Source organism: Schistocerca cancellata, chromosome 6 (genome assembly GCF_023864275.1).
Source record: "Schistocerca cancellata isolate TAMUIC-IGC-003103 chromosome 6, iqSchCanc2.1, whole genome shotgun sequence".
NCBI lineage: Eukaryota > Metazoa > Arthropoda > Insecta > Orthoptera > Acrididae > Schistocerca > Schistocerca cancellata.
In genome coordinates, this window is record NC_064631.1 from 228,858,086 (window position 1) to 228,873,208 (window position 15,123).

A 15,123-nucleotide genomic window follows, 5' to 3' on the forward strand; every position below is an offset into this window, starting at 1 on the left:
GAGATACTGTTTGTGACTTGATAGTGATTACATACTTCACATACAACCAGATCCTATTTTGGATTTCTGGCAAATTTAAAAGACAGAGAGTTTCATTGTGGAAACTATTAAAAGCATCTTGCATTGAAAACTGGGCTAAATTTCGAGCTTCTGTAAAACTTTGCAAATCTTAGGGATTTTATGTTCTTTTAAAGCTGGAATGCTTTTCTGCAACAGTGTTCTGACTTGCTTTTTGTACCTCGTGGGATCATTCCCTTATTAATTTATTTGGTGTAAATCTCTCAACTGCTGTTGATACTATATCTTTGAATTTAAACCACATCTGGTCTATGCTTACATATTTAGTTCAGAAGGAATGGAGACTGTCGCTTAATAAGGTATCAAACAAATCTTTGACCTCTTAGCAATAAACAGTATCAATCAGATTTAAATAACATAAAATCCCTAAGATTTGCAAAGTAGGGTTTAGTAACCACAAGGTCATTGTCACAAGACTGAATGCTGTAACATGCAAAACCCCCAAAAATGAGTGAAAAATAGAGCGACCCTGGCAGAAGCCACCCTGACATGGAGCCAGCAGGCCATGATACTCCAGGACCCAACCCAACCGCTGACATACCATATGTTCCAACAGCTTATAAAGACCTTTGGTGAGGTTGATGGGCAGATAGCTATCCACATCAAGCAGGTTTTTACCGGGTTTGAGCACCGAAATGTTGGTGCTCTCCCGCCATTGCAATGGAAAGACGCTATCGCACCAGATCCGGTTGAAGATGACGAGGAGATGTCGCTTGTAGTCAGATGAGAGATGTTTAATCATCTGACTGTGGATCCAGTCAGGCCCAGGAGCTGTGTCAGGGCAATGTACAAGGGCACTGAGGAGCTCCCACTCTGTAAATGGCGCATTACAGGATTCACTGTGGCATGTAGTGAATGAGGGGTCTGGTCTTGGAACCTGACATAGGTGCTGACCACATGCCCCTCCATATCCGCATCCAGTGACGCCTAGGGGCTGAGGATGACACGGTGGTCAGTCGGTACCATTGACAGCCACCGTTTGAGTGTGCGAAAGGCTCGAGGGGTAATTCTCCGATGCAGAAGCTCGAGCGAAGTGCTCAGCAATCATGTTTGCATCAGTAGGTAACTCGCCATTTATGGTAACACCGGGGACACCTGTTGGGACCTGGTACCTGAAAAGACGTTTTATATTTCCCCAGATGGTGGCATATGGCACCCAATGGTCGAGACGTATCTCTCCCAACACTTCTGCTTCCGTCGTTTGATAATCACGGAGGCGTTTAAAGGTTATGAGGTGCTCCAGAGAAGGATGCCACTGTAGAGCTTGCCGATGCTCCTTAATTGCTTCAGCGACTTCCAGCGACCACCAAGGGACTGCCTTACACCTTGGGCACACGAAAGAGCAAGGGATTGAGTTTTCTGCTCCAGAAACAACTGTTGTAGTCACCTGCTCAACACTCACATTGATGTTACCGTATGGGGAACATTCAACGGTGACAGCACAGGTGAAAGGTTCCCAGTCTGCCTTATTTAAAGCCCATCTGGGCAGCGTGATTCTGGGGCAGTGACAGGAAGACGGGGAAGTGGTCACTACCATACAGGTTGTCATGAGCTCTCCAGTGGATAGATGGGAGAAGTCCTGGGCTGCAAATTGATAAATCAATGGCCGAGTAACTATCATGAGCCACACTGAAATGTGTGGCGGCCCTAGTGTTTAAGAGGCAGAGGTCGAACTGAGACAGTCAAGTTTTGACATCTCTGACTCAGCCAGTAAGCATGGTACCACCCCAAAAGGGGTTATGGGCATTAAAATCTCCCAAAAGTAGGAAGGGTTTAGGGAGTTGATCAATTAGTGCAGCTAATACATTCAGGGATACTGCACAATCTGGAGGAAGATATACATCGCAGACGGTTATTTCCTGTGTCGTCCTTATTCTGACAGCCACAGCTTCAAGAGGGGTTTGTAGGGGCACATGTTCACTACAGACTGAGTTTAGGACACAAAAACAAACTCCACCTGACACTCGATTATAGTCACTATGATTCCTGTAATAACCCTTATAGCTGTGGAGGGCAGTGGTCCGCATTGCCGGGAACCAGGTATCCTGGGGAGCAATGCAGGTAGTAGGCGTAATGCTTAACAGTGGTCGTAGCTCAGCCAGGCAGTGGAAAAAACCGCCACAATTCCACTGGAGGATGACATCATCATGAGACTGGGAAGGCATGGAACATTCAATGAGGCATTTTATGCCTCAGGGTCACCCGCTGCCACTGACTTTTTGCCTGAGCAATCCATATCCATTTTGTCTGAAGGTCTGGCAAGATTTAGGTCCTCAGCAGACGCCAAAATCTCCATCCTCAGATGCAGAGCTTGTAGGTAGCGGTGGCGTTGGTGCGACTGCTATTTCCTTGGTCTTAAGTGTTTTCTTTTTGGATTTCTCTTGATGCTCCTTGGGTTTCCCTGGCTGGGAGGACTTCACAGGCTCAGTCTCTGGGACTGAGGATGAGCGTGAAGCCCTACGACCAGCTGCTTTTGGGCTCTTCAGCCACTGGCGGATGTCGTCATTCCCACTAGTAGAAACCTGGGAAGGGAGTGACCCAAGGGACCCTGAAGAAGTCTTACGCTTCTCCGGCTTAGAAGTGGGGACGGGGCCCCAATGGTTGCCCCACCATCAAGGGGGCAGGTGTAGTTTTCCAGCTCTGAGAGGTGACTTGGGTTGGCGGAACTGATGGTGCCAGAACTGTTGTAGCAGCGGCGTAAGGATGCAGGCGTTGAAATTTTCTCTTAGCCTCAGTGTAGGTCAGTAAGTCCAGGGTCTTTAACTCCATAATTTTCCTTTCTTTCTGGAGAATACTGCAGTCTGGCGAGCAAGGCAAATAGTGCTCTCCGACGTTGACACAGATAGGAGGCAGGGCTCATGGAGTATTGGGATCTGATGGGTGTCCACAATCTCAGCCTGTGACACTGGAAGTACAGAGGGAAGACATATGGCCGAACTTTCAGCACTTAAAGCATCACATCAGGGGAGGGATATGGGGCTTTACATCACAGTGGTAGACCATCACCTTGACCTTCTCAGGGAATGTATAACCTTAAAAGGCCAAAGTGAAGGCACCAGTGGCAACCTGATTATCCCTTGGACCCCAGTGGACACGCCAGGCGAAATGTACACCTCGCCACTCTAAATTGGCGCACAGCTCTTTGTCAGACTGCAAAAGAAAGTCCCTGTGAAATATGATACCCTGGACCATATTTAAGCTCTTATGGGGAATGTTGGTTACAGAAACATTCCCCAGCTTGTCACAAGCGAGTAACTCCCGTGACTTGGCAGATGATGCTGTTTTGATCAAGACTGACCCAGATCTCATTTTGGACAAGCCCTCCACCTCCCCAAACTTGTCCTCTAAATGCTCAACAAAAAACTGAGGCTTCATCGTCATGAAAGATTCCCCATCAGCTCTCGAACGTACAAAGTACCAGGGTGAATAAGATCCGCTGCCATCCTTAGACTGACGTTCCTCCCATGGTGTAGCCAAGGAGGGGAACGATTTGGGGTCGTACTTCTGAGCACTGAATTGAGCACATGATCGCTTAGAGACTGCTGGTGTTTAACCAACAGCAAGAGATAGGGTGTCATCCACCCTGATGTCACCCACTCTGACCAGGGGACCCTCCCCACGGGCGCCACCCAGCTGCAGCAAAGGCCACCAGGCAGGATGGCCATTGCCGGGAGTCCCGATGCCCCAGGGGGATGGGCATCTACCTCTTGGCATACGTGGGGAGTTAACAGCACAGGCATTAGCAGAGCGATTCATGTATGGTCAGGGGGCTACAACCAACAGGGTACATGGTGGCCCCACCACAACGGACTGGCTACCGTGCTGGATATCAGGTGCAATGAAGTCCATGGTCATTGTCAACACAGAAAGCAACACTGCAAAGTGCATGGTGGAAAATGCACCTAGGAAGGTGTCCTCGCCCAAGAGATGGAGAATTGGTGGGACTGCAATGTGACGGACAGAAAGTGGGCTAAGGATCACAATACACGATGGACATGATGGACACAATGCACCATGTACAGCGCCCTTCCCCAATTGGCTTGCTTTTCGGGAAAATTTTGAAGAATGGAAGTCAAACCCTACAGGGGACCATCACATAAAGGCCAAATCATGTGAAACGCCTTTTCTGCAAGCCACTTGATGGTGTGTGGTGGAGGGTATCTTGAGTACCTCTATTGGTTCTCCCTTCTATTCCAGTCTCGTATTGTTCGTGTAAAGAAAGATTGTTGGTATGCATCTGTGTGGGCTCTAATCTCTCTGATTCTACCCTCATGGTCTCTTCGCGAGATATACGTAGGAGGGAGCAATATACTACTGGACTCCTTGGTGAAGGTATGTTCTCGAAACTTCAACAAATGCCTGTACCGAGCTACTGAGCGTCTCTCTTGCAGAGTGTTCCACTGGAGTTTATCTACCATCTCCGTAATGCACTAAATGATCCCCTAACGAAGCTCGCTTCTCTCCGTTGGATCTTCTCTATCTCCTCCATCAACCCCACCTGGCACGTATCCCATACCAGTGAGCAGTATCCAAGCAATGGGCGAACAAGTGTACTGTAACCTACTTCCTTTGTTTTCAGACTGCATTTCCTTAGGATTCTTCCCATGAATCTCAGTCTGGCATCTGCTTTACCGACAATTAATTTTATATGGTCATTCCATTTTAAATCACTCCTAATGCCTACTCCCAGATAATTTATGGAATTAACTGCTTCCAGTTGCTGACCTGCTATATTGTAGTTAAATGATAAAGGATCTTTCTTTCTATGTATTCTCAACACTTTACACTTGTCTACATTGAGATTCAATTGCCATTCACTGCACCGTGCGTCAATTCGTTGCAGATCCTCCTGCATTTCAGTACAATTTTCCATTGTTACAAACTCTCAATATACTACAGAATCATCCGCAAAAAGCCTCAGTGAACTTCCACAAGGTCATTTATATATATTGTGAACAGCAACGGTCCTATGACACTCCCCTGCGGCACAACTGAAATCACTCTTACTTCAGACGACTTCTCTCCATTGAGAATGACATGCTGCATTCTGTTGTCTAGGAACTCTTCAATACAATCACACAACTGGTCTAATAGTCCATATGCTCTTACTTTGTTCATTAAGTGACTGTGGGAAACTGTATCAAACGCCTTGCGGAAGTCAAGAAACACGGCATTTACCTGGGAACCCGAGTCTATGGGGCTCTGAGTCTCGTGGACAAATAGCGCGAGCTGGGTTTCACACGATCGTCTTTTTCGAAACCCATGCTGATTCCTACAGAGTAGATTTCTAGTCTCCAGAAAAGTCATTATACTCTAACACAATACGTGTTCCAAAATTCTGCAACTGTTCAACGTCAGAGGTATAGGTCTATAGTTCTGCACATCTGTTCGACGTCCCTTCTTGAAAACGGGGATGACCTGTGCCCTTTTCCAATCTTTCGGAATGCTACGCTCCTCTAGAGACCTACAGTACACTGCTGCAAGAAGGGGGGCAAGTTCCTTCGCGTACTCTGTGTAAAATCGAACTGGTATCCCATCAGGTCCAGCAGCCTTTCCTCTTCTGAGTAATTTTAATTCCCTCAGTCATCTATTTCAATATCTACCATTTCGTCATTTGTGTGACAATCTAGAGAAGGAACTAAAGTGCAGTCTTTCTCTGTGAAACAGCTTTGGAAAAAGACATTTAGTATTTTGGCCTTTAGTCTGTCATCCTCTGTTTCAGTACCATTTTGGTCACAGTGTGTCTGGACATTTTGTTTTGACCCACCTACCGCTTTGACATAAGACCAAAATTTTCTTAGCATTATCTGACAAATCAGTACATAGAACTTTACTTTTGAATTCGTTGAACGCCTCTCGCATAGCCCTCCTCAAACTACATTTCGCTCTGTGTAATTTTTGTTTGTCTGCAAGACTTTGGCTATGTTTATGTTTGCTGTGAAGTTCCTTTTGCTTCCGCAGCAGTTTTCTAACTCGGTTGTTGTACCACGGTGGCTCTTTCCCATCTCTTACAATCTTGCTTGGCACATACTCATCTAATGCACATTGTATGATGGTTTTGAACTTTGTCCACTGATCCTCAACACTATCTGTACTTAAGATAAAACTTTTGTGTTGAGCCGTTGAGTACTCTGAAATCTGCTTTTTGTCACTTTTGCTAAACAGAAAAATCTTCCGAACTTTTTAGTATTTCTATTTACGGCTGAAACCACCGATGCTGTAATTGCTTTATGATTGCTGATTCCCTGTTCTGCGTACACTGTTTCAAACAGATCAGGTCTCTTTGTCACCAGAAGGTCTAATATGTTATCGCCATGAGTCGGTTCTCTGTTTAACTACTCAAGGTAGTTTTCAGATAATGCACTTAAAAAAATTTCACTGGATTCTTTGTCCCTGTCACTTGTTATAAACGTTTTAGTCTCCCAGTCTATATCTGGTAAATTAATATCTCCACCCAAAACTATAACATGGTCGAAATATTTTTCAAATTTTCCTTCAGGTATTCTGCCACAACAGCTGCTGGGCCAGGGGGCCTATACAGACATCCAATTACCATGTTTGAGCCATGACCTTCACCCAAATTATTTCACATTTCAGATCTCTGTCAATTTCCTTTGATATTAGTGCACTTTTTATCGCTATAAACATGCCTTCCCCTTCACTAGCCAGCCTGTCTCTGCGGTATACATTCCAATCTGAGTTTAGAATTTCATTACTGTTTACATCTGGTTTCAGCAAACTTTTTGTCCCTAGTACAATGTGGGCATTGTGACCGTTTATTAATGAGAACAGTTCTGGGGGGGGGGGGGGGGGTGGTTAGTGTTTAACGTCTCGTCGACAACGAGGTCATTAGAGACGGAGCGCAAGCTCGGGTGAGGGAAGGATTGGGAAGGAAATCGGCCGTGCCCTTTCAAAGGAACCATCCCGGCATTTGCCTGAAACGATTTAGGGAAATCACGGAAAACCTAAATCAGGATGGCCGGAGACGGGATTGAACCGTCGTCCTCCCGAATGCGAGTCCAGTGTTCTAACCACTGCGCCACCTCGCTCGGTGAACAGTTCTGGGACCTTTCTATAGATTCTCCTGCAGTTTACCATTACCACATTAATATTGTCATTCCCTGTTGCAATTTGCCTACTGCTACCTTGTCGCGTCTCAGGAGGCGTCTTGTCGGGCCTAGGGAGGGAATTATCTAACCTAAAAAAACCACATGTCCACTCCACACATATTCCGCTACCCTTGTAGCCGCTTCCTGCATGTAGTGCACACCTGACCTATTCAGGGGGACCCTATATTTCTCAACCCGATAGAGGAGGTCAAGAAATTTGCACCCCAGATCTCTGGAGAATCGTCTGAGCCTCTGGCTTAAGCCTTCCACTCGGCTCCAAACCAGAGGACTGCGATCGGTACTGGGAATGACACTACAAGTAGTTAGCTCAGATTCCACCCCACGAGCAAGGCTTTCTGCCTTCACCAACTCTGCCAACCGCCTGTATGAACTGAGGATGACCTCTGAACCCAGATGGCAGGAGTCACTGGTGCCGACATTAGAAACAATTTGCAGCCGGGTGCACCCAGTGCTCTCTATTGCCACTGGCAGGGTCTCCTCCACATCTCGGATGAGACCCCCGGCAAGCAGACAGAGTGAACACTGGTCTTCTTCCCTGACCTTTCTGTTATTTCCCTAAGGGGCTCCTTCACCCGCCTAACATTGGAGCTCCCAATCACTAATAAACCCCTCCCCGTGTGCCTGCTCGGACCTTGCTGAAGGAACGGTCACATGTCTACTCACAGGCAGAGCGGGCAATGCCACACGGCCAGTCTCCACATTGACCCTCTGCCTCGTGCGAAGCAAACGCCGTTGAACCCGCCACTCCCCTTGAGGAGAGGGTGGCCCAGCCGCGCCCAGTACCCACGAAGATGTCTTGACAGCAGGGACTGTGGGTGAAGCATGTAACACCTGGGGTGTACCATGCAATGCACCAGACTCCCCACTGCCACTACACTCCGAGGCAGCAGCCTTAAGATGGCTGACCATGGCCATCAGCACATTCAGCTGCTCGCAAACAGTGGCCAGCTCCTCCTGCGTCCATACACAGCAGTCACACATCCTGTCCATCCTAAGAAATCAACAATTTACTGTAGAGAGTTAAGTAATCAACTTTTAACTAGACTGCTAATTCACTAAAGGTGGCTGATAGTTGACTAAACTGTGGTTACTAGACACTTCTTGTTGGAAACAATGAAAATAAGCACTAACTGTCTCTGGACTGTATTCAAAACAAACACGAAATCTATGGGACACTATTACTAGTACTTGAAAATTAAAGCTTCCTAAAAGCAAAAAAACATGGAAAAAGAAGTGAGAAGTAAGAAAAACTCAGTTAATACTTAAATTTACATAGCTTGGTGCACAGGAGATGTCAAGCAGACGGCAGCAACAATGACACTGGCAGTACTGGCACTACAGCTGACTAAAGGGACTCCTTCTGACTGTATTCAAAACAAACACGAAATCTATGGAACAATACTACTAGTACTCGAAAATTAAAGCTTCCTGAAAGCAAAAACACACAGAAAAAGAAGTGACAAGTAAGAAAAACACAGCTAATACTTAAATTTACATAACTTGCTGCACAGGAGATGTGAAGCAGAGAGAAGTTATGATGACAGGAAGGTGGTTTGTTGGTTTCAGTACAACAGAAGAAGCAAATAGGGAAGAAGCTGTTGAGGTTCTGGAGGAATGTGGATAGGGTATCTTCACCCTCGATCCAGATCGCAAAGATGTCATCAATAAACCTGAACCAAGTGAGGGGTTTAGGATTCTGGGTGTTTAGGAAGGATTCCTCTAGATGGCTCATGAATAGGTTGGCGTAGGATGGTGCCATGATGCTGTCCATAGCCAAACCCCAGATTTGTTTGTAGGTAATGCCTTCAAAGAAGAAGTAATTGTGGGTGAGGATATACATAGTTGGTTATGGTGACTAGGAAGGAGGTGGTTGGTGTGGAATCCATCAGGGATTTGGAAAGGTAGTGCTCAATAGCAGTAAGGCCATGGACGTAAGGGATGTTAGTGCAAAGGAAGGTGGCATCAATAGTAATGAGCAGGGCACCATGTGGTAAAGGGAGAGGAACTGTGGAGAGTTGGTGGAGGAAATGGTTGGTATCTTTAACATAGGAGAGTAGATTCCGGGTAATAGGCTGAATGTTCTGGCCTATGAGAGCACATGTTCTCTCAGTGGGGGCACAGTGACCGGCCGCTATGGAGCATCCTGGGTGGTTGGGTTTATGGGCTTTAGGATGCGTGTAGAAGGTAGAAGTGCAGGGAGTGGTAGGGGTGAGCATCTCCACTATACGGTAAATTGTGGTGTGCCTATGTGGGACAGGTTTCTGCAGCTATCTGAAGACGATACCCAGCAGTTGGAGCCAATTAACCTGTATGGTCCACTGATAACTAAAAGCACATATTTTTTGTGGTTGATGTTTTTAGCAAGAACATTAAATTATGTTCAGTCTAAAAAGATGTCAGATGATGGCAGCAAAATATTTCTCAAATAATGGTTCTAGACATTTTCTCTAGGGTTTTGTGAAAGCAATGTCACATTTCTCCCAAAAATTCACATTCAAGTTCTCTAAACAACTATTGTATATTTTCATGTGTGCTGTATTGACCAGAAACAATCAACCAACACATCTCTGAATTCGTTTCATGTTTATATCATGCTTACTTGACAAGGACACAAATACTTGAGTAACACTTATGTTCAAGGAGCAAAATTTCAACTACTGCTAATAGAAAATAGAAAAAAAAAATCATACCTAGATTTGAAACAGTCAGTTCCTACTCATAGAGGAGGAAGGACAGAGAGGTGAAGGTCGGAAAATTTGGATGTCATTCAGACCCAACTATGATAGGGTCACCTCAGTTCTGAAGAAAAAGGGAGGCAAAGACACAGGATACTCATGTTTTCAAAACCATTGTTTGACTGATTGCATTGCAGCAGAAGATTTCAGTTCTTTGATAGAAAGGCCATCATAGCTCGCACGTTACTGTTCTGCAGGAACCTCCTGATTTCAGAGATCTCCCTTACATCTGAGTGGCAAAAGAGATATTCTGTTATTGGAATATATGAGGCCTTTCAAAATTAAGCTAATGGATCTGATGATCTATTTTTCCTCCCTTTGTTTTCAACTACTGTTGTGAATAATTCACTGAATTCCTAAATGATTTGAATCTAACATCAGTACTGAAACTATTGCCCTCAGGAAGTTGGTTGGCTGGTTGATTTGGAGGGAGGGGACCAAACAGCGAGGCCGTTGGTCCAATGGGATTAAGGTAGGATGGGGAATGTAGTTGGTCATGCCCTTTCAAAGGAACCATCCTGGCATTTGCCTGAAGCGATTTGTCAAAATCACAGAAAACCTAAAACAGGATGGCCGGATGCAGATTTGAAGCATTGTCCTCCGAACGCAAGTCCAGTGTGCCAACCACTGAGTCACCTTTCTCAGTCATCAGCAAATTGATTAAATTTATCAAAATGCTGTCAACAATGCTATTTATGTAGAGAAATGTATTCATAGAGCATAAAAATGTATTATGTGTTACCAAACAATTAGTGAGTGACATCTGAAATCAGCCAGGTCATTTAAATGCCATGGAATAACAATGTGATAGGATATTAAAAGGATGATCACACACATTCAGTTGTAAATAAAACAAATGACGAGCTTTGATGTATCTTTGGATACCAGAAAAATGTAATTTGTCTACAAACTTGATTGCTTCCAGAACACTTATACTGTAACATAGCTCAAGTGTGTGGGAACATACTAGTTCAAAACAGCAAAGGTCATCACATGTTATCAAAGTAGGGCCCTTCATACAGCCTCAAGCTCGTTTCCCTCACAAAAGAAAGTAACTGAAACACTGCAGTACATCACACAAGAACCTGAAATTGATAGCAGTGGGATATTTAGGAAAATTTTAACTGTATATCAGAAGGATAGGCAAATGGGAAATCAGGGTGGTGTATTTGTCACAGTAGACAAGAAACTCAAATCCACCAAGACAGAAATTGAAGCTGCTTGTGAGACTGTTTGGACAAAATTCAGTATTAGGGGTGGGCATAAAATGATAATTGGATCCTTCTATCATCCACCAGACTCATGTCCTGATGTAACCAAAAACTTTAGAGAAAACCTCAGTTCGCTTGTACGTAAATTCCCCAATCATACTGTAATCATTGGTGGAAACTTTAATCATCCAAGAAATAATTTGAAAAATTACAGTTTTGTTAGTGGTGGGCATGATATGACACCCCGTGAAACTTTACTAAATGCCTTCTCTGAAACTTGTTTAGAACAGGTAGTTAGGAACCCCACTCACAATGGAAATACATTGGATCTCATGGCAAAAAACAGGCCTGCCTTCTTTGAGGATGTCCACATCGAAACTGGTATCAGTGATCATGATGCAGTTGTGGCAACAATCATTATCAAAGTAAAAAAGATAACTAAAACAAGCAGAAAGACACACTTGTCCAGTAAGCTAGATACAAAATCAGTAGTGTCACATCTCAATGAGGAACTGTCTTTCAGCACAAAGAAGAAACATACAGAGGACCTCTGACTCACATTTAAAAGAATAGTTGACGATGCACTGGATGGATATGTACCCAATGGGACAGGTCACACATTGGGAGGAAACCGCCATGGTATAGTCACTGCAAAGAAACTTCTAAAGAACAGAGATTACTGCATAATAGGTGTAAAATAAAGTGTAGGGCTATAGATAGAGAAACGCTGAGTGAAACACATTTGGCTTTTAAGAGAGCAATGCATGATGCCTTCAATGACTACTGTAGCAGAATATTGTCAAGTGCTCTTTCACAGCAACCAAAGAAGTTCTGGTAATATGTAAAGGCTATTAGTGGCATCAAAGTTAGTGTCCGGTCCCTAGTGAATGACACAGGAACTGAAATTGAAGGGAACAAAGAAAAAAACTGAAATGCTTAACTCCACTTTCCAATGTTCCCTTACAAAGGAAGACCCAGGAGAATTGCCCCGATTTAATCCTCGTACCACTGAAAAGATGAATGAAATAAATATTAGTGTCAGTGGTGTTGAGAAACAGTTAAAATCATTAAAATTGAACAAAGCTCCACACTGTCACACTCTGAACTGAATTTGCCGTGAGTTAGTCCCTCTTCTAACTATAATCTATTGCAGATCCCTAAAACAGAAAACCGTGCCCAGTTCTCGGAAACAGCACAGGTCACACCTGTCTTCAAGAAGGCTAGTAGATGTGATCCACAAAACTACTGTCCAATATCCTTGACATTGATTTGTTATAGAATCTTACAACATATTCCAAGCTCAAGATGAGGTATCTTGAACACAATGAGGTATCTTGAACAGAATGACATCCTCAGAGACAACCAGCACGGATTTCGACAACAATGATCATGTGAAACACAGCTTGCACTTTTCTTATATAACATATCGAAAACTTTGGATTAAGACAACCAGGTAGATGAAGTAATTCTAGATCTACGAAAAGCATTTGACTCAGTACCGCAACTACACTTATTGTCAAAAGTATGATCATATAGGGTATCAAGTGAAATTTGTGGCTGGATTGAGGACTTCTTGGTAGTGAGGACACAGCATGTTATCTTCGATGGAGAGTCATTGTCAGATGTAGAAATAACTTCAGGTGTACCCCAGGGAAGTGTATTGGGAACCTTGCTGTTCATGTTGTATATTAATGACCTTGCAGACAATATTAACAGTAAAATCACACTTTCTGCAGACAATCCATTTATCAATAATGAAGTACTGTCTGACAAAAGCTGCATAAAATTCAGTCAGATCTTGATAAGATTTCAACATGGTGCAGAGATTGGCAAGTCGCCCTAAATGTTCAGAAATGATAAATTTTGCACTTCAGAAAACAAAAAAAATGTAGTATATTATGACTATAATATCAATGAGTCACTGTTGGAATTGGCCAACTCACAGAAATACCTGGGGAGTAACACTTTGTAGGGATATGAAATGGAATGATCACATAGGTTCAACCTTGGGTAAAGCTGGTGGCAGACTTCAGTTTATTGGTAGAATACTGGGGAAGTGTAGCCAGTCTATAAAGGAGATTGCTTACAAATCACTCTTGCAATCAGTTTGAGAAAATTGCTGAAGTACGTGGGACCCATACCAGACAGGACTAACAGGATATAGAATGCATAGACAGAAGGGAAGCACAAACGGTCAAGGTTTATTTGTCACAGAGATAATGAAGGAACTGAACTGGAAGACTCTTGAAGATAGATGTAAACTATCCTGAGAAATCCTTTAAATGATTACTCTACGAATATACTACAACCCCCTACGTATCGCTTACATAAGGATAGTGAGTATAAGATTAAAAAAATTACTGTACATACAGAGACATTCAGTCAATCATTCTTCCTGCACTCCACATATGAATGGAACAGAAAAAAACCCTAATAACTGGTACAATGGGATGTACACTCTGCCATGCATATCACAGTGGTTCGAAGAGCATAGATGTAGATGTAGATGCACTCAGATGATGATCATTCAAAGGCAAAATCTGTTTATCTCCCTCAGCCTTGTATATACTGCTTGCAAAGACATTGTTAAGATAGAATTAGGTTAATAGCACCTACACTAAGGCATGTAAAAAAATGTAGCTTCTACCATGCACGTAACTGTGGCTCAAATATTATATATAAGTCTCCCTCGATTCCCCGAGGTATATCTTATCAACATACAACACAATGCACATTATACTGCAATATATGGATGTATCATTTGTAAGTCAAATTTGTGTTAATGTTCTGTTGAATTATAATGTAAGTATTGTTTATTTTCCTTCCATTTTTTGGATGAAACTTACGTTTCTTCCTGATAACTCCTGATCCTGAAAAAACTTTCAGCATTTAATATGAAAACATTGCTCTTCTCATCAGCAACTGCAATTTTTCTTCCATCTCCAGTCACACTAATTGCAGTAAAGTGATACGATTCTTCACTGTTGCTGGACACCACAGCATAAATGTTGAAAGTACCAACATTTTGACCATTTTCAATTGAGTAAAATGCTGTTATATGCTTAAGGTAAACAAATTTTGAGGCGACATGATTCAATGCTACAAATAATAATAGAAGCTGCTTTAACAGCTCAGGCCAGTTATTTGCCAATGCAAATATGCTTTTTCATATTCCAGAGATTTACCAAATTTATGTTAAACGTCCAAAATAGATTTCAAGCTATGAATACGTTTACTGTCTGTAGACATAGATAAAGCATCAATAAAATTTAGGGCAGTGTTATAATGTATGTTTTATAACACAGAACAAAGCTGTTATAAAGAAAAGTACCTGTAACATCACAGTGGACGTACCTTGCTGGACAAACTTAAACATAATTGCTTTAATTGCAATGGTATTCATAGTTAACATTTTATAAGTACATGCAATACAATTAATAAATCATAAATGTCTCTGAAATTTTGATGAGAAAGGATACATATGTTTCCTCCAACCGTAAGAATAAAGATGTAATCTCGACTCTGTGTAACATATATGCAGGATGGTATGTGAACTTTCTTGTCTAAATTTAAAACTTCTGGATATCTCCAAGTTAGGTACAGAAGGTATCTCTTGTCAACACATAACACTATATCATGTTTCACACATGACAGCACAGATATATCTTTTATTTCTTCTTTATCTGAAAAATAAAAATATAACATGATCCCATTTATTTCACTGTCAAAAGAAATCTGGGAAAATGCATATTTGTGGTAATTTTTTTGTACACATACAAGTCATGTTGGCTATTGGTGGTCCAGGACTATTAAGAAAATACAAAGAGTGAACAAAAAAAAAAGTGGTAATATGAAAAATGAATATTAGCTGTTAATGTAATAAAAAGTTTTAGAGATACAAAAATACAGCAGTGTCTGAATTCCACACTTTAATAACCACTAAAAGTATGAATATCTTTAAGTAAACAA

The 15,123-nt window shown here is 42.7% G+C and overlaps 1 protein-coding gene across 1 annotated transcript in view; it reads right to left on the bottom strand.

Moving 5' to 3' along the window:
• LOC126088260 (spatacsin) overlaps positions 1-15,123 on the bottom strand; it is a 388,646-nt gene that overhangs the window by 346,966 nt on the left and 26,557 nt on the right. Inside the window, exons 3-4 of the mRNA XM_049906389.1 lie at positions 14,634-14,837; positions 14,001-14,205 (exon numbers count right to left, since the gene is read on the bottom strand). Of these exons, the coding sequence (XP_049762346.1) occupies positions 14,001-14,205; positions 14,634-14,837 (409 nt within the window). The remainder of the gene's footprint in view (positions 1-14,000; positions 14,206-14,633; positions 14,838-15,123) is intronic.